The 25,715-nt window shown below is 32.2% G+C and overlaps 1 protein-coding gene across 16 annotated transcripts; it reads right to left on the bottom strand.

Annotated features, from left to right (window-relative positions):
• Positions 1 to 293: 293 nt before the first annotated feature.
• On the bottom strand, positions 294 to 24,269 carry wupA (troponin wings up A). 16 transcript variants are annotated; one of them, XM_076418474.1, is made up of 15 exons: positions 24,105 to 24,269; positions 17,990 to 18,023; positions 16,236 to 16,253; positions 15,914 to 16,042; positions 15,735 to 15,858; positions 11,470 to 11,570; positions 9,078 to 9,121; positions 8,878 to 9,019; positions 6,377 to 6,410; positions 3,963 to 4,118; positions 3,846 to 3,899; positions 2,175 to 2,441; positions 1,852 to 1,944; positions 569 to 898; positions 294 to 513 (listed from the first exon to the last, which is right to left on the bottom strand). In XM_076418474.1, exons 2-15 carry the CDS (start codon positions 18,002 to 18,004, stop codon positions 503 to 505), a joined length of 1,518 nt encoding a protein of 505 aa, XP_076274589.1. In that variant the 5' UTR covers positions 18,005 to 18,023; positions 24,105 to 24,269; the 3' UTR covers positions 294 to 502. The 16 variants fall into 16 exon arrangements, with proteins under 16 accessions (XP_076274589.1, XP_076274595.1, XP_076274590.1 ...); XM_076418480.1 differs by lacking the exon at positions 11,470 to 11,570 and adding an exon at positions 12,805 to 12,905; XM_076418475.1 differs by lacking the exon at positions 11,470 to 11,570 and adding an exon at positions 14,097 to 14,197.
• Between the last annotated feature and the right edge of the window lie 1,446 nt (positions 24,270 to 25,715).

Genomic DNA, 25,715 nt, shown 5'->3' on the forward strand with positions numbered 1-25,715 from the left:
TACATCCAGGTCTAGCTGAAATCGTCAGCTGTGAGCAATCAAGGCCAATTCAGTCTGTGAATCGCTGGTGCTAACAATACAAATAAATAAAAGGGCTCCAAAGCCAGATTACTACGGGAGCTATCAAATAAGTTCTTCAATAACGAAGAGACAACTAGTTTTCTTAACACTAGTATATTTTCTTGCCTATAAAACTATGTGTTACTTTTCCTATTTGATTACCTTTAATCGTCTATTTTTTATTTTATTTAAATGTAAAGGAATTAATGAAATATTTAAATGAAACTCTGTAGAACATCTCATCATTTTAATTTGAAAAATAATATATTCAACACACAATAATTTATATAGTTCAACAAGAATCTAATCCAACAAACAGTTTAACGACTATTTCATATTTACATACCATAATTTACTGTAATATGCTTTAAAATTAATACTTTTTTGTCCTTCATGGCACTCACTCGACTCGACATCTTCAGCACATTCCTGCGAAGAATTACTAAGCTGCGGCTAAACAGAAAACGCTCATATTAACGTAATATTTTAAAATTAATATGTTAGTTACCTTCTATGATGAGTTGGTCTGGAAGAGACTCAACGGGTGGTATATTTACTGATAAATCTTCCATGGCTGGTGGTGGTGCGGCAGGTGTTTCCGTGGCAGTTTCTGCTGGTGCGGCTTCAGCAGGTGGAGCCTCCGTGGGAGCAGCTTCGGCTGCCGGAGTTTCTGACGGTGCTGGTGCCGCAGCTGCATCTCCCGTAGCCGGAGTTCCTTCCGATGAAGCTGGCGCTTCGGCAGCAGGAGTAGCTCCCTCCGTGGTTGCCGTTCCCTCAGCAGGAGTAGCGCCCTCAGTTGGTGGTGCGGCACCTTCGGCTGACGGAGCTCCTTCTCCTGCTGCAGCAGTAATTATTTTTAGTTTATGTATTTATTATTTTTATTTAGGAGAAGTTAAGGTGAGTATCACAGCAATAATTATGCTGGAAATATCGTTACAGTAGTGCTGGAAAGTAGGTAAATTGATTAATTAGTAAGAAACTCAAGAAATTAGGATAAGCGAATTTAACAGATCAGAATAATGAGACAGATTACTCATACAAGTATCAGTCATTCTAAGCACCTCTTAATTATTTTGATGTCCACCATAGAAAATAAAATGTTTAGATTTTTTTCGAATTAATTATTTAAATGTATTTAAATTAATTCTTAAAATTAGTCTGCTTTTCTTCTAAAACAAGGTTAACATCATTTCCTTGTTCCTAAAGCATCCTACACTGTTCATCTAGTCCCTTCCCTGGTTATATATCTCTCCTGATTTCTTATAAAATAAGCTAGTTTAAATCAAATATTATACAATTAGAGTAAATCTAACATTTATGTGGTGCCACTTTTCTTAACATGCAAGTACCTTTTACGAGTACGAGTTACGAGAGTGTCAAGTACGAGTTATAAACCGGCAAACGTTGTTTTGAGGATTTGTTTTAATAAATTTCAAATCGCGACGTTTTTTATTGAAAATATTTTTTTGCGTATGTAATATGTGTTAGCAGCTGCACTGAATAGTACGGGCACGGTATCTAAAATATCTCAAAAAATAAAAAAACAATATAATCTCAAATTTTAATATTTTTGGATTGTACCTAAGGAAGGGTATTACTCCAAGTTTGATGGACGTTCAGAATAAATTACAAATATGCGTCAGTTAGATTCAAATAAAAATGTCATGCATACAAGTTGGTGGCAATTTGGTGACAGTTATTGAGGACAACACCTTAATTATCACATAATAACTGTTAATAAGTTCCTCTTTAGGTGCAGGTTGCTTAACATCCAACAACAATAACTCTTACCTGCTGGTGTTTCGCCTTCTGGAGGAGCTGGTGCCCCTTCAGTTGGTGTAGCTCCTTCAGCAGGCGGTGCTCCCTCTCCCGGTGTCGTCTCAGCTGAAAAACCAATTTTTTTATTAACAAAACAATCTAAACCATGACGTTCAACCACATCTGTTTGTTTGAACTCAAATAATCCATTATGGTGAAGATTATTGATGAACAAGTGCTGGTAACGCTAGAAAATGATGCTACGTCACAGATTTACTCGATGAATCACTTATCCGATGTTGATGATCGAGCGGACTGGTGGAGATGATCCTGATGCTCGTTTTGCGAGTCCTTACCGGGAGCTGCCTTCAATTTCTCTATCAGATCTTCGAGAGAGACTTGTATGTCGGGTTTGTCGACGGCGAAATCGACCACCTTATATTTTAACGAATCTTTGATGTACATCACGACTCCATCACCACTGTTCTTACGATTCTCCACCAGAGAATAGTTGGGGATGGTTACCGCTTCCTTGTCCTCGGTTGGGGCCAGTACGGTCTCCGGGAGGGTGACTATGTCGTAGTTCTCGCTAAGAATTAGCTGTTTAAACGTTTCGAAAGGACCTAGAAAATTGAGTTTTTCTTTAAATATATAAAGGACGGGTGTTTAACAATGGGCGGTTTAATGACTGGTGGTTAATACTAGGTGTTTCGGTAATTGCTTTCCGGTTTTTGTAACAGATTTCTCTAACCATAAAATTGCAATGTTATCATTTTATTCTACTGACATTAACATAAAAACTATACAAGACAAAATATAGAAGCATAGAAAGTTTTGCATGTCTTATCCACTAGAGAACTGGATGTATACGCATCAAGTCAGAAAAATTAATTCTTCAACAAATATGTTTAAAAAATACATGAATATAAAATAAAATCATACCATTCGTAGATCAACAAGTTGAAGCTGATTTTATAGGCAAGATAGTATCTTCACTTCTAAAACGTGTTTGTTTGTTTTGAAGCCATTTTCTGCGAGCATAACACAGAGACGAATATGTTTAGCACTTTTATATATTCTTGCAGGTAAATTATAATCAATATTAGGTGATTATAATTCATCCTCAGTCTTGTGTATCTGGTGTATGTGCAGAAATAAAAAAATTAGGCTTCGTAAATCTATCATCTACGTCTTATTATATATTCTTATTGGTTGATATTACTGGCGAAAATATTATCTAATGGAACAATGCGAAAACTACATTGAAGTTATATGTGATTACACTAGATGAAGAGTTTTTGTGCAAATTATTAACACTTTTAATGATGATGATGTATGAAAAGCGAGAAAACTAGTGCAATATCCGAATTTTCTACTTGTTATTCGACCTATTACATATTCAGACTGTTTATTATTTTTATTTCGTCCTAAATTTATGAGGTGGAAGTAGAAAATGAAGACAGTGCAGGCGGAAAAGGGCTCAGCAAGCCTTCAACATCTCATGACCATGATTTTGAAGGAAAAATGATCAACCGCGCATGTTGAATTAAAAGGTGTTGCAAGATCTCATTTGACATCTTGATTTGTTACAAGAAATACTAAAACAACTAGAGCCATACAACACCAATTAATTCTTTGTAGATCTCGGTAGGAGAATATAATTGTAATTAAACGCCAAATAATCGCACTTTAAACGTTAACATATATAACTAATATTATCATTTCCTTCAAAAACGAATAATTTTTATTTTTTTACATGACATGAGATGACCTACCTACTTTAAACAACTTTCAGCATTCCTATTTGTACTGGTGGTTACATATCATAAAAATACATTTTTTAAGTTGACGAAGAAAGTATCTATTCATTTATTGAATAAAATACCATTGAAAATATTGTTAAACCTTTTATTGGGGATTCATTTCCATTCAAATATCGTTCACCAACAATAACAAAAAAAGACATACAATAATCACTTTATCATATAACGTATTAAACAGTGTTTAAAAAGAAACAAGACTTGTACCTGGAGGTGCTGGTTCAGGTTCAGCTGGTGGAGGAGCTTCCTGCGTCGCTGCAGCTGGAACAACACCAGAAACATCAATTATCAATTCCTGGCTAAATTTAAAAAACCTTTATGTACCTTCTGCTGATGCTTCTTCTTGCTTGCTCTCAGCTGCTTCGCCTTCTGGAGTTGGTTGACCCTCTGCGGGGGCTTCGGCCGGAGGTTGTTCACCTTCAGCGGGCGCTGGAGCCTCGGCGGTTTCCGAACCTTCCGGTGGAGCTTCGCCTTCTGCTTTGTTAATAATTCGAGGGTTTATGATTTTTTAACACTCTAATATTACGAATAAGATTGATGCTAAGGTCTTACCTGCTTCCTGCAAAAAATAATAGTTTCAGCTGATGCACATTTTTCATGATAATTGATACGTTTAACAGCTGACGTAGACTAAAAACAGTGGATTAGAAACTGGACAAATTATTAAACAAAATCTGTTCAGAGTTCTATTTATTCAAAATGTAGTGGGAGTATTATATCGAGTACTCAGTAAGTTCAACACCCAGAAACATATATATTTAAAAAAGGGTATCTTAATAGTTGCAAAAAGTTACCTTGTTTGACATAATCTCTTTTTAATTATTCTTATGTCTATTTAAGCTTTATTACAAAACAAATAATGTTATTTTTAATTAAATTTATGTTAATAATGTTAAGGTTTAATTACAATATTTTATAGCAGATATTTCCTCACTTGCCACATTCTCTGTCATCTCATCATCACCAATTGGTAGGAATCTATTCCACACAAATGCTTACTTGTTGAATGGGAAATTGACTGTAAATTATCTCCACCTCGGAATAAACAGATTAGGTGTATCAAGTCATCATAAACTCTGGTGATGAAGGCGCCAATATGTATGTTACTGTCACTAATTCTATGAATTATTGTTGCGGAAACAATGGATGGTGTAAGTTAACGTGTAATTTTTTTATAACTATAACTGTGTCAAATCTTTGACAGCAAACTTTACTTGTTACAATGTTATGTTATATCTCGGAAGTTTGGAAAGTGGTTGATGCTTTTGTGATTCTTAAATTTGGAAAGTCACTAAATGAAGTAGAATTTTATCTATTAAATTCTCCAAATACTCCTGTATAAGAGGTAAAAATCAATTTTAGATAGAAAAAACCTAATGCGTGCGCATCAGTGTGGTTCTATACACAAAGACACAACAATTTACCAGCTACATAGGGTCACATCCTATATCTCAGCCAGGGTGATTAGAGTTAAATAAGAAGAAGCTTGCTCAATAATGAAATAAACAAAAGCCGGTGTACGCCGTTGGGATTGGGCACTGTCTTTTACCTACGTTCTATATGTGACAAACCCAAATAGATAATGTTACTATGCTGTATTTGTTGATGAACTTGTATAAGTGAACCCGGACATGTAGAATAAAAATCAACGACAGTAAATCACTGCATATTGAACGTTCATACAACAAAGTTGTTTATATACCAATATAGATACTATTATCCAGTAGAATAACAACGCTAAGTACCTTGAAATAAATATTGATGCAAAACTTCGTTAGAAACAGCACATCAAAAAGAAAAAAAAGTTAGAAGTTGTATAATGAAGTGCATTAACAATTACAAATACTACAAAATGTTACTAATTTTCTGTTTATTTTATTATAGAACAGCTAAGTAAGAGCTAATGGATCTTTCTTAATAAGTACCTAGTTTTAAGCCACTTTAGAGACAATTTTTAAGTTAAATGAGCAACATCCAGTAATAATTTATTAATAATTGAAAAAAAAAACAATGTTATTTTACTTTATTGATTGTTACTAAGTTGATTAACATATAGCTTCTTAGTTATGGTCACAAGCCACTGAAACTACATTTACAGGAAATTGGACAGTTTCTATTAAAATAATTATTATTAAATATTTTGTTTAATTTACTCCAACAATGATAAATAATAAGATTATTGGTATCGATATTTTAGAAGAAGTAGTTTCTTCAGTTTCTAAAGAGGTGTCGTTTGTTCAACATAATATTTAAATTTTGTCACAAAGATGGAGAAAAGTTGACACTTACAAAAGTTAAAACTTTAAAACATAGTGATGTCTACAATGTATAAATGTATGAAATTCCTAACATATGTAGTATTATTCTATTTTTTGGTATTATTTCCGAAAATTGATTTGCACAATATATGTACATATTCTTTCATTAATTTGTTTTACTAACTAATGAGATTTCTATTAAAAAAATAATGAGAACTCTGATCTCTGAAAGGAAACCGACAAATAAGACACGGTACATACACACTTAATATAATTTAATATTGTATCATAGGATTTATTATAAACACGTAAGGTTTAAACAATAAACAAAATATACAAGTGATTGTCGCGGTGTAGAGGACAATACATGATGTCGCACTCCAACGGGTGTATTCGTTTAGTAATTATGGAAAAATAGTTAACATAAAACTGAGGTTTTAGGATGTGTTCGAGATGATGTTCATGCTTCCGCTTCCTGTACCTTTTCTCCCTTCTTGGACCAATCAGGCTTTTTCTGAAACATCAAATAAATAATCAGTTCGGGCACTAACTCTAACACGTATTTATATATTGAACTGCAACATTATTAGTTGGAGAAATGTAATATGGCTTAGCTTAAATTAAATTTAAATATCTTAAATATCATTGATCATGTTGCACTTCAAGTTCGAAGCTGAAAACCAAGAACCTTGCTACAATCCCTACTACTAACTATTTAAAAAAAATTAACGTGTGGTTTTGCCATATATCAACTGTAGTAATAAAAGCATTTCAAAGCTAATTTTATATTTTTTCAAAGCTAGAGCTAGAAAAAAAGAAGAAATAAAATTAAATTAAAATAGCACCAAAGCTTTCTAAAGACTGAAAAAATTAAAGCTAATAAAAGAATGAAAATGTAGCAAAAGTAAGTAAATAGAGTCTCACCTGTTATTCCTGTTATTTTATAAGAAGTAACAAAAATAAAGGGGCGGGGGAAGAGAGGAGGACAAAAAGAAGAAAGTATAAAAAATCGGTTAAAATACAAAAAATAGATGCAAAACGTAAAAAAGTGTGCCTGTGTTTGTTTTTCTTTTATCAAAAAAAAATGTCGCAAAAATATCCGGTAGCAGAAGGTACCCAAAAAAATAAAACCAAAAATAACAAAAAAATCCAATAAATGAAAACTACAAAGTGTCGTAGAATTACAATTTTATTTGGTTTAAATTAAACATAAATTATTGTTAAATTTTTATGGTATAGTGCTGACAATCTGTGGTTCAAATAAAAGACCGCTGACAGTGTGCGTAATAATAAATATTCGATAAGAAAAAATAATTTTAAAAAATCGTATTTTAGTGGTGGAATTTTACTTCTTCTGCCATTCAGCCTTTTCTTGTTTGGGCTTCTGTAAAAGCGAAACAGATCTCGTTGGAATATTTTTTGTGTGTGCTATTAAATTAAATATCTTAGAGGGGGCGGCGGGTCAGAGGGGGACAGTTAAAATAGAACAGCGTTAAAATAATCGATGAAAATAAATGTGACACATCTAATTGTTGTTTTTATAACACAGGCCAACGATAGAGAATCTTTTTTAAATAATTTAAACTGATTTATGTGTTATTTAGTATGCTGATTCCGAAAATAATAATAAAAACTAAATTTCTCATATTTTAGTGTTTCAGAATAAAATAAATGAAATTATGTATTTTTACGTAATAGTATTTATGCTCAGTCATTGCGAAGGAATGTTTTTTGCAAATTAGTTATTCGTTAGCCAACATAAGGGATTTACTATGACTTCATATTTCAGACTGAGATAGCAGAGCAAGAAACATTGGCTTAAAATATAATTGTCCCTAAGAAAAACTTTGATGTCCAGTAAGAAGGTCATTTTGCATTTTTCATACAATTTATGTACACCCAAAAATGATGCTTCTGCTACAACTATAATACAAGTATACAACAACAAATTGAGCTTAATGAAACAATTTGTAGAGATCTTTATGTGAGGTTTCTTAACTGTCTTGTCTTGAATATCTTGAATATTTCCGGAATATTTGGGTAATGCGAGTGAAAAGAAAAGTGGATGGAAAGAAGCGATACTAAGGACGACAAAACATCAACAAGATGGGTAACGGTTTACTCAACACTCACATCGAAAAAAGGCTATAGAAGGAACTGAAAACAGTGAAAAGATTGTATGATAAATATGTATAATTTAGTGATTTAATATATTAAAGTAGGTACATTTTTGTGACGTTTTCTCAATTTTTCGATATATGTAATGGGTATCATATTATGAGAAATTGTGAATCATAATAAAATCGATATCAAATAAGTTTTCAGCATCAAAAAAAAAAACATAAGAATTAACATTCTTTTGTTGGCCTATGTATTCCATCAATTTTTCATCAAAACTTCCACCATATTTTTAATCATCAAGCTCCAATGGACTACGTTAAATAAGTATAATATAGTAACAATAAAAAAATTAACAAGTAAAAAAAACATTTTAAAAGAAATTTTAAAAAAGAGAGGACTAATTCTCAAAGAAGTGAATACAATCATTGAATAATTCAGTTGAATCTTTTTCTAACTATGAATATATGATTAGAATCTAGTGAAGAAGTCTAAGAAAGCATCAAATGTATATACAATATTTTAGTGCCAATTAGGTACAATTTCGAATATGTAGGTAAATATAGATGACAATAAGATTAGAAGATCTAGTAAGTCATGAAAAAGGATTTCTTCAAACACTATTATTGATTTTATTTGTCAAATTATAATAGTGCAACTATTCGTTACAATAGTTTAGTTAATATTGGAATTCCTATGAAGGTATAAGATGAAAAATTGATGAACCTATCAATTAATTGTATTTTTTCTTGAATAGAATCTCATTAAATTAATTTAGAAGAAAAAGAGTATGGGGAATAACTACGATCTTCATCCAGTGGGACGATATCTTCGTACGGTATCACCTCTAACCGAACACTTACCTCTTTGTCTTCTTCTTCGAGGGTGAACTCCTTCTTCTTGACGACTTTGAGTTGGTTACGGAAGTTGAATTCGGCGGCTTTCCTTTGCAGCTTGGCGAATTTATTCTCGTATTTGGATACTTTTTTCAGGGTGGGTTTGACGCTGTAGAGAAGGGTTATGGTTAAGCGAAGGTCCAATAACGATGAGGATGGATACTTACAATTTGCCTCTGAGGTCATTGACTTGACTGTTCAGGTCGTTGATCTATTTGGTGGTGGGGAAAGAACGATTAGAGATATGTTCGATGATAGTGTAAGACATCAAGAAAACCAGACTTTGAATATACAGGATGAACAGTATATACAGAGTGAGAGACAATCAACGATATTCTAACGTCATATTGTATATTCAAGTTTTGTATGCACGAGATATTAACTAAACAACTAATAGAACACAAAAAAACAGTGATAACTTGCTCTTTTGTTTATTCTTCTAGTACTATTGGTTGATATGGTGAAAAATAATAAATGAGGATGTTTGAATAACATTATAGACATCGTTCAGAATCTAAAGAGAAGTATATATAGGATTTGGTGAAAAACATATTTTCTTCAACAATGTTCGTAACAACATATGGATTTGTTTATTTAGATAGATGGGAATCAAAAATACCTAGTGGTGGTTCAAATATTTTTTGTGAAGTAGGGAAGAAAACATATGTTAATTTTCTTAACACTAGTATATAAAATAACAGATAACGTACCGTTTACGGTTCTAATCTTTTTAATTCATAGCCTCTTTCAATAAAATTAAAGTTAGTGTTGAACTTATGTTGTCACATTGATGTTATCATTGTTACTGATAAATATGTTTTTAACATATTGTACATAGTGTAAGGAAACTGTAAATCAATTTACTGAGGAATAAACAAAAGAACAATTAAGTGCAAATAACGTGCAACATAACCACATTTTCACACACATATCGTTTTGTTTTAGTAAACACAAAAACTATTTACAAACCGGACAGATAAGCGGCAGCCATTTTGGTGATACAGTGTTAGTAAGAATAAAGGATAGACAGAGAGATAGATAGAGAGAGAAAAAAAGAAATAAAAATAGACGTAACGATTCAAAAAAACATATATACACGATAAGAAAAAATATTCATATATGTAAAAAAAGATGGTAGGGGAACTGTTCTTCAGTTGCAGGTAGTACTATCTACTTCAAAAAACAAAAATATATATATATTTACACAATACACAATAGACTTCGTCAAAAAAAAATATATAGACGGAGACAAAAATGCATTCACTTCCTGATGGATATATTTACAGTGAACCCAAGAATTAATCAATCGCACAATGATTTATTCCTGTTGACTCTATGAGGGTTTAGTCTGCGGTCTAGATCAACTCGATATTATTAATAATTAATTAATAAAAAAAAACTCTAAGCTCTTTCGGGACTGTACAGAATAGTTTTTGTGTGCTGCGGGATCTGTGGGATCTAAAAGAAAGAAAAGCATGGCACTTCCTTTACTGCGGTTCCGTTATTTCGCTGAAATTAATCGCGATCCTGGAAATTTGGAACGTTTTTCCCTAGTTTCCTTCGTCATCAACATAGTTTCCTATATGTAGTAGGTGTTAATTATTCATGAAGAGCCATGCCGCCGTTGGCCTGTATTCTCTCGAGTTATTAATTGAAGATCAGTAGGTGTTAGATGGTGATTAAGATGGTGGACCACCGCAAAAAAAATCGTTACATAGGCGCATTCACCATTCTGTTGGCGGTTTCTCGATGGCCCTTATTTTGTCGTGTCTATGTAACTCAGACCGTTAAAACTCGATTTGTTCGCACGAGTTGATGAACAACGACTTTGCAGTGATCCAAGTAGGCAAATATTAGTGCAAGAATACAGACCAATGCATAGGAATATTCCTGCAAGGTTGAGCGTGATATTAGAGCCGCAAATAAATGAAGAACAAGAGCAGAAGCGAGGCCTATCGGGATGGTAGAGGATGACAAAATATAAAAAAAATAAATATATCTATACAAAAATCCACAAATAGTGGTTAAAAATTCGGGGAAAAAAATTAATGCAAGGATTTGGGAACAATATATAAACGGCAGACGCTTCATGTAAACTGTCACATTACATACATTTCTCATTATTTACAAGTTGTGGGTAACATGAATGAGGTTCTCATCTGACAAAGTTATGAACAAATTTTGGAAAACAAGCGATGTGTCAAGTTTCTGTTTTTTTTTTGGTGGCCAATCAATTAAATTGGGAGGATCCCGAACCTCGGAAACATCAAAATCCTCCCGCATCTGTCTTACACCGGACCGTGGCGAAAGCATCTGATAACGATGACAAAATGGCGAAGGCGACGTTTTGTCGAGGAAAAGGCGAAGGCACGATTTTCATGTTTCCCAGGCGGGCTCGGATTTCAAGTATCAATGATTCGAAAGGACCGAGGGAACTGGCGTTTCGCGGTGACTAACGGCGACGGGTGAGACGCGTTCGCCAGCCGATCCGGAGGTCTGGGAATCATTGCTACACTCGAAATGCGATGAGAGAAAAACAAATGACATTTTGGTTTGTACCTCGTAATCTCGCTTTCTAACTTCGCGTTCCAAATCCCACTTCTGCTCTTCGCAAATATACATGCGGTCATAGTACTCCTTAATTACCCTCTTTAGAGTTGCTGAAACCGAAAATAGCGGAACCAGCAGTAAATAAATGGGCTACAAGCTGTTTACCCCTTAATAAGTTTGTCTTATGATTAACTAATTAACTGTTACTTATTCGACGACAATCACAATACATTTTGTTGCGCATATTTGTACAAACATTATGTTCTAATGGGAATGGCCAATGTACAGCAAGATCTGTTGAATGATAGAGGTATGAAAGAGTCTCAAGAGCCACTTATTTTACAAAATCAGTTATTTATTGTCGCCCAGCTTATAGACAAATTATATTAACAGTTAAACCAACCATAGTTGAAATAAACTGAATGAACAACATAACCCAGTTAAGTATAAATGACATCCAAGCGGTATCCACGCGAGGAAGAAACCAGCATATCAGATATTGAGGAGTATTGTAACTCTTTGTGTTACTTCAGGAGTAATGATATCTATAGAAAATTGGAAATGAAAGAGATTCTAATGAGAAAATCTTCAGTTTTCAATTTTGAAGTAGTTGTTCTGATAGAAATTGAACCGAGATCATTAAGACATTATTTAATTTAACAAAATCAATCTTGATTTTTCCAAAAATTAACTACTAAGAAGTGATGTTGAACGTATGGAAATCCAGACACAATTTATTCTGAAGTGGTGTGAAGAAAACATTCTTGAACCGTTAAATAAGCTGAATGATCTTAATTTTTCAACATTCATAATTGATTGAAGATACGTATAACAACTACTTCTTCAGGAACCATAAGTTTCTTTCACTGATTGAGCAAAACTATAACTGAACTATTGAAATGAATAACTTAGAATTATTACATCGGACAAGCGTGTTACCTGAGCCTGTCAAAATAAGTGGCTTTGGACTGAATAAAATGAAAGTGTATGTATTTAGGCAAAAAAATCACTGAATAGGTGTCGTCATTTTAACAAATCTGGATAATAATGCGGGACTTTCGCAAAAAAAGAAAAATTACAGAACTATTCTCATGGTCTACTAAGGAGAATTGAAAAGTATATTCTCTAAAAGCAAAGGGATTTTTACATAGCAATGCAATACCCAATAATAACTCTCCCGCGTCCATTTAATCAAAAAAATCAACGTATCGTGACGTGTCAAGTTATTGTTGGGCAGAAAAATTGTCATTCTTCGCTGTATTGTTTTTAAATCTGTACTGGCCTATACTTTATAATCAAACTTGAAAAAAAGGCCCAGTGTATCGTGTATTAAAATTCATGTACCTCTGCATCTTTAATACGTTCGATTACTTCTAAATCATATTTATCCCCTTCAAGCTTACAAATTCTTTGGTAGTAGCTTTGGCAAATCGTTTGTAGTTCGGCTAGAAGAAACAACAGAACTCTTACATAGTGATTGAACTCTATCGATCGTCAATCGCCGATACGAACGGTGAATCCCGAAGTGATGTCGGCTTCGATCGACTCAACTCGGAAACTATCGGCTAATACATTAAGTTTATCATACCGTTGAATATATTGACTTATTATAAATTCTTGCGACGTTTTTAGAGAATATATATAACGATCAATAATTCCATATTTTATTTAGGTATAGTAAAAAATATTTAACAAGAATAATATTAGTAAAATAACTATTATTTTTAGGAATCAATGATATTATTCAAGCCGATGACTTCCGAACTGAGCCGAAAATATTCGAGGTCACAGCCGCCGATAATACCGACAAACTGTCAATTCCGATGCAAAGTTGGTTTTGATCGACTTAACTCGGAAACAATCGGCTAATAATTAAGGATCATACCGTTGAAAATAACGATCTGCTGTGAATTCACGTGATGTTTTGATACAATGTATGGTAATCAATTACTCCTTATTTTAAGTATAGTAACAAGATTGTAATAACTTCATGCATCTTAAATATTAATCATTCGATGACTTCCGAACTGAGCCGACAATAGCCGAGATCGCTGCGGAATTGAATGGTCGCTCGTTTGAAGTACGTTCTCAAAAAAAAGTCTCGTGATTTTTGTTGGTAGTCGCACGAAAACCCAATCGATCCGTGTGGAGACGGAGAAAGAGAGATAAAAAATGGGATAAAAAAGGACCATACTGTAAGCTCTAAGCAAAAAACATCAGCCTTGGTTCAACAAAATCAGTATTAAAAAAAATATCGTGAATATCTCGTCCCAAGAGCTCGTATTTTTGTCGGTTCATGCCTCGGTTGGTGATATTTGGCGGTCGGGGGGAACTAGACAGGGAGAATTTGGAGGACGTACGTAAGAATTGAATTTTTTCGAGCGGAAACGACCAAATATCACCAGCATCTTGCCAGGGAAAGTAACGACAAATCGGCAAACGACAAAGATAGGTCGTCTTGTTCGAACAATAGCTGTCTCGCATTCGCCACAAAAAATAGGGATAACTTGTGCGAAAAAAAAAGCGTTTCTACGTTTTCTGGTGTTTGTTATTTTACGTTTAAGAGGTCTACGCTGATTAAAACGTCTCTCGTTTCGAAACACACACTCTCTCATCGGTGTGACTTCCGATTCTACCTGATATTCTCTGAGTTCCACTTCTTTTTCAAGATCGTATTTCTTATTTTCAAGGTCGACAATACGTCTATAGTATCCCTCACATACTTGTTTTATCGTACCTAGACAATATACTCTTATTTAGTGTCGGTTCTGGTCCGAATCCGCGTTCGAATCAATTTTCGATATGGCGGGCGATCAATAGTTGCATATACACCGGGTAAATTGTTCAAACTTTCGTTTCTGTTATTAAAAATTAATTTCTATCCACTATTTGATCGTTTAAATTCACTCGAGCATCAAAAATAACTTTTAAACAATTTATCCAGGCAATTACAACTCATTTCATCAAAAAATATCCACCAAACAACCGCTATATATAACGACATATCCTGATTTTAATTCGTATCAACCCTATTTCGCTATTCACATCATACTTGAAGTTAACCACGAGCGCGTGTCGCGTTCTCCAACAAAAATACCGATAAATGGAGAAGTTGTTAAAATTAAAACAAAAAAAGAGGAAAGCAAGAAGCTGAGAAAGGAAAAACTGGTGCTTCTCGTTAAAAATATACAAAAAAAAAGAATACAGTGCTGCTCAAGGGGTTCATATTTAGCCAAATAAGACACCCCATGATGATTATCGTCATAGGTGACCGTTTCTGTTTTGAGAATCGCTCTCAGGTCAGTCCAAATTTACTGATACTGTTTGCTGACATATTTTTCTACATTTTCGCAAAAAATCAAATGCCCCCTTTGTTAGAGAATATTGGACCAGTGTGAGTAACATGCGTGACTGTGGTGGTGTGCAATAAAAGTGGTGCTAATATAGGGTCGAGTCTGATAAATAAATTACTGGACTATTATTTTGTTATTATTACTTAATTATGCAATAAAGTGCTTTTTTATTTTTATGGCTAAATAACCATGGAGGTATCAGCATCTTCCTGAACCAGTTGCAATAAATTTTTCAACATCAGTGGGTAATATTTTAATAATTCAAAAAGTGGCGAAGGCGCTTTAATTGATGAAGAAATGGCGAAGGAAACTAAGTCCTAGAAAAAATCGATTCTGTAATTTATTCCTCAGACTCTTGTCGTTAGGAGCATTTGGTCTCTGTAGCGTCCAACATCGATCGCGTAAATTTGGACGTCTTTTAGCTGTTGAAAGAAAACCGCCGTGCAAATTTAAATTAGCTTCGTTCTCTAACCTCAAAGTCTTTCTTTTTAACGAGGTATTCCAAATCGTATTTGGCGTCTTCCAGTTTTGCTATTCTTTCGTGATATTGCCTCAATGTACTCTTAAGTTGTTCTAAATAACGCAGATGAAAGAAAAAACAGAAAAATCATGAATTTGGTTTGATAAAAATGTCGTTTTTTTTTCGAAAAAAAAAATTCGCCGCTTTCGACCGACGTGGACGTCGGTTTTGCGTCCGAGGAGACGAAGAAGAGAATTTTCCTGGGTAAATTTAAGAGATGGTCTGATTAAAAATTGCTGGATGCTCGTAGAATTGGAATACATCCAGCATATGTCGAAGCATGAGTCAGAATCATTGAGGGATTTTGAGATATTTACATGAAAAGTCGACAAATGAGTGTGACTCGTGCCCATAGGGTTTCAAATTCGATAAAAATATAAATAATAAGAAAGAAATTTTACCTTCATTGGCTTCATCAATAAGTTTTGGTTTACCACATCTTTCCTCAATGATGCGCCTCCTCTCGGCTGCTTTCCTTTCTTGTTCTTTCTTCAGTTCTTCAGCGGCTTTCTTTCTCAAGAGTAACTGTACAAAGAACAAAGTTTAAGCAAACGCTTCACAAGACAAACGGATGTATTACCCTAAGTTTCTTCTTTCTTTCAGGAGTCATGAAACCTTTCTTGGCCTTCTTGGCTTTGGAGGCTTCCTCCATACGAGCTCTGACCTCGGCCCTCTTGCGCTCGATTTCGGCTTGTTTCCTCTTCTTTTCCTAAACATCACAAAAACGAAATAAAAACGCTGATCTCACCGTTTAACCTCGATAAAGGAGCCGTCAAGTGACAGGCTTTATCTGACACCAACGAAAGCCCGTCAATTGACGTCTCGTATGGAGTGGTGAGGGGAAAAACGCAAAGAAGAAGAAGATGGTGATGATTCGGTCTGGATTGGTCAACGTTACGTGCCTCTTCCAACTTCTTTTTCTGGAAAAAATAAGAGAAAACGAGAATTAGATAGATATTCCGGATGGTGCGTCAAGAATTGTTTAGTTTGTTTAGTGTTGGGATGTGAATATCGTGTTTATTCAAGGTGCAGTAAGTAAAAACATCGTGGTCGATCAAAATCAGTGTAAAAACTGTGTACAAAACTGGTGCTCAATGTTCAGTACTATTAGTATGAAGTTTATGATGAAACATTTGTGGGCAATACTGCAACACATTTATGTAGCTGTGAATTAATTTTAAATCAAATTTAAATTAAACCTTAGAAATTAATTCACACGCCTCTAACACGTCAATTGAAAAGTTCAAGAATATTTGGGTTTGAGAAAGCTTTGTGCCGCGCGAGCTCTCTTTTGACAAAAAACAACGACGAGTTCACGATTCGAAGCAGTGTTTGAAGATGATCAAGCGTAATAAATCCGAATGTTTGCATCTATATGTGACAATGGATGAAACGTGGCTCCATCATTTCACTCCGAAGTCCAATCGACAGTCATCCGAGTGGACTGCACACGATGAACCTGCTCCAAAGCGTAGGAAAACGCAACAGACGGCTGGCAAGGTTATGGCATCTGCATTTTAGGATGCGCAAGGAATAATTTTCATTGACTACCTTGAAAAAGGAAGGACCATCAACAGCGACTATTACAATGGACTGTTTGAAGGACGAAATCGCCGAAAACGGCCGCATTTGAAGAAAAAGTGCTGCTTCACCAAGACAATGCACCGTGTCACAAGTCAGTGAAAACAATGGCAAAAATCCATGAATTGGGCTTCGAATTGCTTCCTCATCCACCGTATTCTCCAGATCTGGCCCTCACTGGTGACTATTTTCTGTTCTCAGATCTCAAAAGAATGCTGACTGGGAAGAAAGAGGCGATCGCCGAAACTGAGGCCTCTTTTGAAGCAAAGGACAAATCGTACTACAAAAATTGTATCGAAAAGTTTTGGGGTCGCTATAATCAGTGTATCGCCCTTGAAGGTAATTATGTTGAATAAAAAAACTAATTTTGCAAAAAAAATGTGTTTTACTCTAGTAGGTCGGGGACTTTTCAATTGACTTGTTATAATAAATATGAATATGGATTAATTATGTGTTGCAATACGTTGATCAAAATTGAATATGTGTAATATATAAAATAACATATTTCCTATCGTTGACACAATTAGTTAACACACAGAACAAGGCACTCAAAATGTTAGATAAATCGGTGATTCTTGTTTTTACCCAAGAACAGACTTACTCAAGCTGGGGATCTACTCATTACCTCACTACTCTAACTTTATTAAAATATATATGTACGGAAAAAAAGCAACTACCATAATATATACAGCCATTATTCTTTAAATTACTCGATATATGCTACCAAGCTATCTAAGAGGATAATACCAACAAATTAATTCACAAACTCCATTATTTTCTAGTATCAATCAGAACAGGACTAAGCCAAAATCCACTGGAGTTTATGAATAATCTGTGTTATCATAATGATAAAATTATGTATTTTAAGCAGGCTTTCCTAGAATTTCTATAAAAAAATACTATAAAACACACACAAAAGCATGCATTCGTGAATATTTACCTCTTTTTTTAGTCAGTGATAGAGATGCCCACTTTATGATCATACTGTTGTACATGAAAAGGAAAGAAGAAAGGGCTTGTTAGGATAAAAAATATAAAAAACTAACGTTGTATGGGTTTGGGGTACTTACCTAACCTCATCGTCCGCCATGTTGAGAGTTTTAGTTGTTCTGGAAGAAAGAGCAAACCAATTAATTTCTGATTTACAACTCATTCTTCAACAGCCTAAATTTTTCGCATTTAACTTACTATCGTACTTTATTCAACGCGTGTCTGAATCTGGATATACTTGTTAAGTTAATTATATCATAATTGTGTAATATCTTAATTTTTTATTTCATTTCAATCATCACTACATAGTATAAAACAAAGTCGCCTTTTCTGTCCCTATATCCCTATGTGCGCTTAAATCTTTAAAACTACGCAACGGATTTTGATGCGGTTTTTTTCAATAGATAGAGTGATTCAAGAGGAAGGTTTATATGTATAATACATGCATAATATACTAAGGTAACATTGCTAATTTTAGAGGTTTCTAACGTGATGTCGTAAATTAACCTATTTTTTAAGGCTTATTTAGCAATTAGCAAAAAAGCTGCCTAACCCTACGAGTTAGGTCAAATTAATGTACTACAGTATTGTACACCATAAAAAGGTCTACAAGAAAGTCCGCGATGGTATATGTTTATCTTTTAGGGATAACCCACATTAACCATTTTTATTGTTTACTTTTTACGTGAGAAAATGGCTTATTTACGAAGCTATTTTAAGCAATACGGCATTAATCCTTATCGAATTAAGTACCTTAAATACAGTGTGCAATTAATATAGATCAATATGGTTCCTTACAGCATGTAAATTACAAATATTTTCGGAGATATTACAAATTTAAAATTTGCGTTTAAAAATGTGTAATGTAATAAAAATTGTATGAATTTAGATATTCCAGAGATAGCAGGAAATCTTCATAGTAAGTATAGGGGAAGAGGAATTGTTTACTCCAAATTTAATGCGTGCAGGCCAAGGGCAGTAATGAATGAACCAAAAATACTGGATCGATTTTAATCATGTTTTTATTGAGTGACATAGGCCTATATATTTTATGCCCGTGCAAAGTCGGAGCGGGCCGCTATGTTTTTATATACAACGTTCATATTTTTTCTGTAGTGTATTTAATTTAGTATCATCATTGCACCCGTGCGAAGCCGGGGCGGGTCGCTAGTGTATGTATATGTAAAGAGTTTTTTAGAGCAAAAAACTCAGCCTTTTTTTTCAAGAAGTAAGAGAAAATGATGTCCATGTAAAATACAGCATTTAAAATATTCTATTATAGTTTTATATACCGATATACAAATATTAAACGATTTTCTTTAATTAAAAATGAAAAAATTGATTACAATAATGTAGTGTATATCATATTATCATAGTTTATTGCATATTATTTCATTATATAAAATATTACTGTAATTTTGTTAATTTTTTATGTTGTTACTATTAATTAATGATAATTAAAATTTGTTTGTTTGCGAATGTTGCTTTATTTGCTTTTATACTGAGTCTGTATATTTCTGATTCAGCAATTTGATTAGTTTTACATAAATGGATAAATAAAATGTCAAAAAAATTTCAATTTTATAAATCAACAATTACTGTGATGATTTATAAAGTTCTAATATTGTAGAAAAATATAAAAAAGAAACTATTAATCAAATATAACATTCAACAACAGCGTAAAGCCACGACAAAAATAAATGAAATATTTATTTTTTCTTCATTTTCTTACTTCTGCTTATTCGATAAAATAAAGCGGAAATTGACAAATAATGCCGATACGAAAAAAGGAATAAAATATAATAGAATATTATATTATGATTCTATATACCGCAATATAATAAATAAAAGCTTTATTTTAATTATAAATGGAATAAATCGATTATAATTATGTAGCGTATATAATATTATCATAGTTTTTTCCATAGTGCCTCATTATTACCTAATATATTATATTATTATGACCTTATTAACTTTTATATTGTTATTAATTAGTAGTAATTAGAATGTAAGAAAATCCTTACTAATTACGGGACTTAATTATAAGGAATTTGTCAATATTGCTTTATTTGACTTTATACTGGGCGTCTATATTTGTCATACAGCAATTTGGTTACTTACATAAATGGACAAATGAAATGTCAAAAAAAATATGAAATTTAAAAAGAAATAATTACTGTGATGAAAATTGTTTTTCATCATAAGTTATAGATGGTTATAAAGTTCTAATTTTGTATAAAAACTTAAAAAAGAAACTATAAATTAAATATTACATCCAACAATAATGTAAAACTCCGACAAAATATAAATTAAATATTTATTCTTTCTTCATTTTCTTATTTCTACTTATTCTACTTATAGAATATTCTAGTGTGATTCTATATACTGGAATATAAAAATTAAAAGCTTTATTTTAATTAAAAATTGAATAAATCGTTTATAATAATTTAGCGTATATCATATATTCATCTTTTTTTTCCATAGTGCCCCATTATTACTTAATATATTATATTAGTATGACCTTATTAATTTTTCATGTTGTTATTAATTAGTAGTAATTAGAATGTAAGAAAATCCTTACTAATTACGGAACTTAATTATAAGGAATTTGTCAATATTACTTTATTTGACTTTATACTGGGCGTCTATATTTGTCATTCAGCAATTTGATTAGTTTTACATAAATGAACAAATAAAATGTCAAAAAAAATATGAAATTTAAAAAGAAATAGTTACTGTGATGAAAATTGTTTTTCATCATAAGTTATAGATGGTTATAAAGTTCTAATATTGTATAAAAACTTAAAAAAAAACTATAAATTAAATATTACATTCAACAATAATGTAAAACTCCGACAAAATATAAATTAAATATTTATTCTTTCTTCATTGTCTTCTTTCTACTTATTCAATAAAAAAGCGCGGAAATTGACAATAATGCCGATACGAAAAAAGGAATAAAATATATAAAATATAAATAAAAAAGGAATAGAATATTCTAGTATGATTCTATATACTGGAATATAAAAATTAAAAGCTTTATTTTAATTAAAAATTGAATAAATCGTTTATAATAATTTAGCGTATATCATATATTCATCTTTTTTTTCCATAGTGCCCCATTATTACTTAATATATTATATTAATATGACCTTATTAATTTTTCATGTTGTTATTAATTAGTAGTAATTAGAATGTAAGAAAATCCTTACTAATTACGGGACTTAATTATAAGGAATTTGTCAATATTGCTTTATTTGACTTTATACTGGGCGTCAAAAAAAATATGAAATTTAAAAAGAAATAGTTACTGTGATGAAAATTGTTTTTCATCATAAGTTATAGATGGTTATAAAGTTCTGATATTGTATAAAAACTTAAAAGAGAAACTATAAATTAAATATTACATTCAACAATAATGTAAAACTCCGACAAAATATAAATTAAATATTTATTCTTTCTTCATTTTCTTATTTCTACTTATTCTACTTATAGAATATTCTAGTGTGATTATATATACTGGAATATAAAAATTAAAAGCTTTATTTTAATTAAAAATTGAATAAATCGATTATAATAATGTAGCGTATATCATATTATCATCGTTTTTTCCATAGTGCCCCATTATTACTTAATATATTATGTTAGTATGACCTTCTGACCTTTCATGTTGTTATTAATTAGTAGTAATTAGAATGTAAGAAAATCCTTACTAATTACGAGACTTAATTATAAGGAATTGGTGAATGTTGCTTTATTTAACGTTATACTGGACGTGTATTATTTCTGATTTGGCAATTTGATTAATTTTACATAAATGGACAAATAAAAAACCCAAAAAAATTGAAATTAATAAAGCAATAGTTACTGTGGGGTCATGATTTATAGAAGGTTATAAAGTTCCAATATTGTAAGAATGCTTAAAAAATAAACTATAAATTAAATATAACATTCAACAATAGCGTAAAACTACCACAAATATAAATTAAATGTTTATTCTTTCTTCATTTTCTTATTTCTACTTATTCAACAAAAAAGCGCCGAAATTGACAAATAATCCCGATACAAAAAGAGGAATAAAATATAATAGAATATTATATTATGATTCTATACACTGGAATATAAAGATTAAAAGCTTTATTTTAATTAAAAATTAAATAAATCGATTATAATAATGTAGCGTATATTATCATCGTTTTTTCCATAGTGCCCCATTATTACTTAATATATTATATTAGTATGACCTTATTAATTTTTCATGTTGTTGTTAATTAGTAATAATTAGAATGTAAGAAAATCCTTACTAATTACGGGACTTAATTATAAGGAATTTGTCAATATTGCTTTATTTGACATTATACTGGGCGTCTAAAAAGAAATAGTTACTGTGATGAAAATTGTTTTTCATCATAAGTTATAGATGATTATAAAGTTCTAATATTGTATCAAAACTTAAAAAAGAAACTATAAATTAAATATAACATTCAACAATAGCGTAAAACTCCGACAAAATATAAATTAAATATTTATTCTTTCTTCATTTTCTTATTTCTACTTATTCAATAAAAAAGCGCGGAAATTGACAAATGCGGATACGAAAAAAGTAATAAAATACCATAAGGCTATTCCATTATAATTTTATATAAAAATTAAAATATTTTTTTATATAAAAATGGAGTAAATTGATTATAATAATTTAGTATATATCATATATTATAATTGTACCCCGCATAGTGCATCGTTATCACCCAGTGTATTATTATTAGTGCAATATAGTTATTTTCTGATGTTGTTATTATTATGGCTGTTGGAATGTAAGAAAATCTTTAGTAATTATGGGACTTAATTACGAAGAATTGGCGAATGTTGTTATATTCGATTTTATATTGGGCGGGTAGTGTTTCTGATTCAAATGTCCGGGTAGACGGCAGAGGGGCCGAGAGATCGTATGTACGACGATATTCTATTTTAGGAGTGACCGAAAAACCGACCGGCGAGATAAAAATAAGACGACTTGGCGCGCGTCCAAAGTTTCAGCAAAATAAGTTGCACACGGCCACCTAATTTGGGCTCTGAACGCGGCATTTTCAGTGTTGTATTACCGTATTCACGGCATCCAGTGGGTGGGGAATGTATTTTCGATGCGTTTCCACCGGTTCCGACCTCAAAACACTCGACCATTCTCACGTAACTTTTCCTCGATATTTTAGAAACAAACTACAACGATATTTATACCAATAACGAGATAAAACTGCAAAAAAATCTTTAAATCGTACAATAAAATTTTTAAAATAGATTTTTCTTACGCATTTAACTAGTTCTGTGAAAGAATTGTAATACTTTACCAAAGATTACTCATTTTGAGTACAATAACTCATTAGTAATCAAATGGAACAATACACCAAGTGAAAGAAGAACTATATATATCAAAACATTTAATACTGCTATAAAAATGTCATTAAAGTATATATGAAAAAACATTAAATAATATGCTGTGTTTTTTTAGTATATTATAACCTCAAAAATATCCCATGACATTTCTGATATTTGAATTATTATATTTAAAAATCATTTATATCATTTAAAAAATAATATTCAGCGAAATTAAATAATATTTATAAGCATTTTTTATCAATAAATTAAAAAATAATCAGTAAAAAATAATGCACATTATAAATTAATTAAAAGATAGTCCATTATACTGATCTATTACTCATCATCTATATGAAATCGTTCAATACTCAAAAAAATTAAAACTTTTAATACCTATATTGTATCAATGTTTAGTTGGATATTAAAAATTAATAAAAAGATAATCGATAATACTGATCCACTACTCATCATCTATATGAAATCATTCAAAATTGAAAGACTTTAACATTTTTAATACCGTTATTATATCAATATTTAGTTGGGAGTTGTAATATGATTGTTTTTCTAGTCACCTGGTGTCAAGTTTCGATTCAATTGTCTTAATATGGTTACGTGACACGCGATACGTTCGTCGAAAATCTTTGAGAACATAAAAAAATCAACGAAATTAAAGATGGCGCATACCCACTGGTGATGTACGAAAAGAAATTAAATGATCACACCGATTCCTCACTGCCGTTGTCACTGAATGATCGCACTTATCCGTCACTAACCGATTCCAATATGGCGGCGCAGACTTACATAAGACATATGCTTGGAAAACGTACCTGTGTCAACGATGTAAAAATATGAGCAGCTTCTCAGGAGTTCCTGTGCTGACTGGTTTTGTTTTTTCCTGAGATTTTCACCAAGCTCTCGGACCGACCGTCTTCCCCCTCCCCACACCCGGGGAAGTGACCACGTTCTGAAATTTTTAGATCACCTACCGCGCCATAGGAATAGGCCTGAGCTATACTTTTAAGGCTATTTTTCTAGGTTGGACATTCCACAAGGTCCATCGTCGTAAAGATCGTTCTAAAGGTTCCGAAGAGTCGCGTTGTTTGTTGTTTCTCCGATGATCATTTTATATAGTGATGCTATAGAGGTCCATTTTGATTTCCCAGGAGAAGAAGTCTATTTAATTTCATTATTCCAGAGTGACCATTAGAAAAAACTCACCTAGATTAGCATTAATTCTTTCCACACATTCCTTATAATTGATAGTTTTTCTATATAACATCTTTGTAATATCCTTCATCGATTTCTCCATTTTAGAAGTGGTGATTTCGATGCAGCTGATGCTCTAGTAAACAAAACATATTAAATGTTAAACTGAAAGAACAAACCGAGGGAATCCTGCATGGAAGAATATTTCTGTTGATTAAAACTGATAATTAAATGTATACAAATTCTATACTTGTCATAGTTACCAGATATTACCCTGTTAATACATCAGCATCAAAAGACTTTGAATTCAAATGCATGATGGTGCTGGCGATGGACATTAATTTAATATATATATATATATATATATATATATATATATATATATATATATATATATATATATGTTATTTTCAAAACAACGGACCAAAAACAATTTCATGTCTTAATTTTACACTGTTTCTTAATGGGAACAATATCGCTCAAGAATAGCAATGACCTGAAAAGTGTTATAAGGACTCCACTTTATCAGAAACAGCAATAAAACGTTGATTTCCTGACTTCAAACATGGTCGTAGAGATACCGATGATGCAGAACTCTGTGAACTCACCAAAAAGTGACGTTATGTGAGTTAGCTAACATCATAAAAATATTAAAAGAACGTGTTGGCTTTATATTGCATATACATTTGACTATGAGAAAATAAGAACGTGTTGATTATTCGGGGCAGCGTTTGGCCATACTTAAACGTAACCAACCGGAATTTTTGCGTAGATATGTAACAATGGATAAAACATGAATCCATCACTTCACTCCGGAATCAAACCGATAGTCATCTCAGTGGACAGCAACAGTTGACAGGACTAATTTGAGGCAAAAGATAAATCATTCTACAAAAGAGGTGTTCTACAAAGCTGTAGAGCAGCGCTGAAATGCTTGTATGGCTCTGGATGGAGACTACGTTGATGAATAAGCCAATTAAAAAAAACGTATTTTCTTTATTACGCCCGGAATTTTTCAGTCCATGTGTTAAGAACTTATTATTTCCCAATGCGTCAAGCTCTGTAACAGATGGCCCATCCTATAGAAACCATATCAGGGACTAATATATTGAGATGATTCCTTCGAAAATGGAATCGTGAAATTGTCTAACGCAGCATAAGCTACCTATCATCTCATTGGCCAGCTAGATAAACATCTTAAGACAAATATAGATAGCTGAACAAATATAGAT

This window comes from Rhynchophorus ferrugineus, unplaced genomic scaffold (genome assembly GCF_030347505.1).
Source record: "Rhynchophorus ferrugineus isolate W39M unplaced genomic scaffold, kcgeb_rfMv2 rfM11, whole genome shotgun sequence".
Taxonomy (NCBI): Eukaryota; Metazoa; Arthropoda; class Insecta; order Coleoptera; family Curculionidae; genus Rhynchophorus; species Rhynchophorus ferrugineus.

Coding starts and splice junctions, on each gene's coding strand:
- wupA (XM_076418474.1), bottom strand. Junction 4,119..6,376: donor GTCCAAGAAGGGAGAAAAGG/TACAGGAAGCGG, acceptor GAATTATTAACA/AAGCAGAAGGCGAAGCTCCA. Junction 1,945..2,174: donor GAAATTGAAGGCAGCTCCCG/GTAAGGACTCGC, acceptor TTGGTTTTTCAG/CTGAGACGACACCGGGAGAG.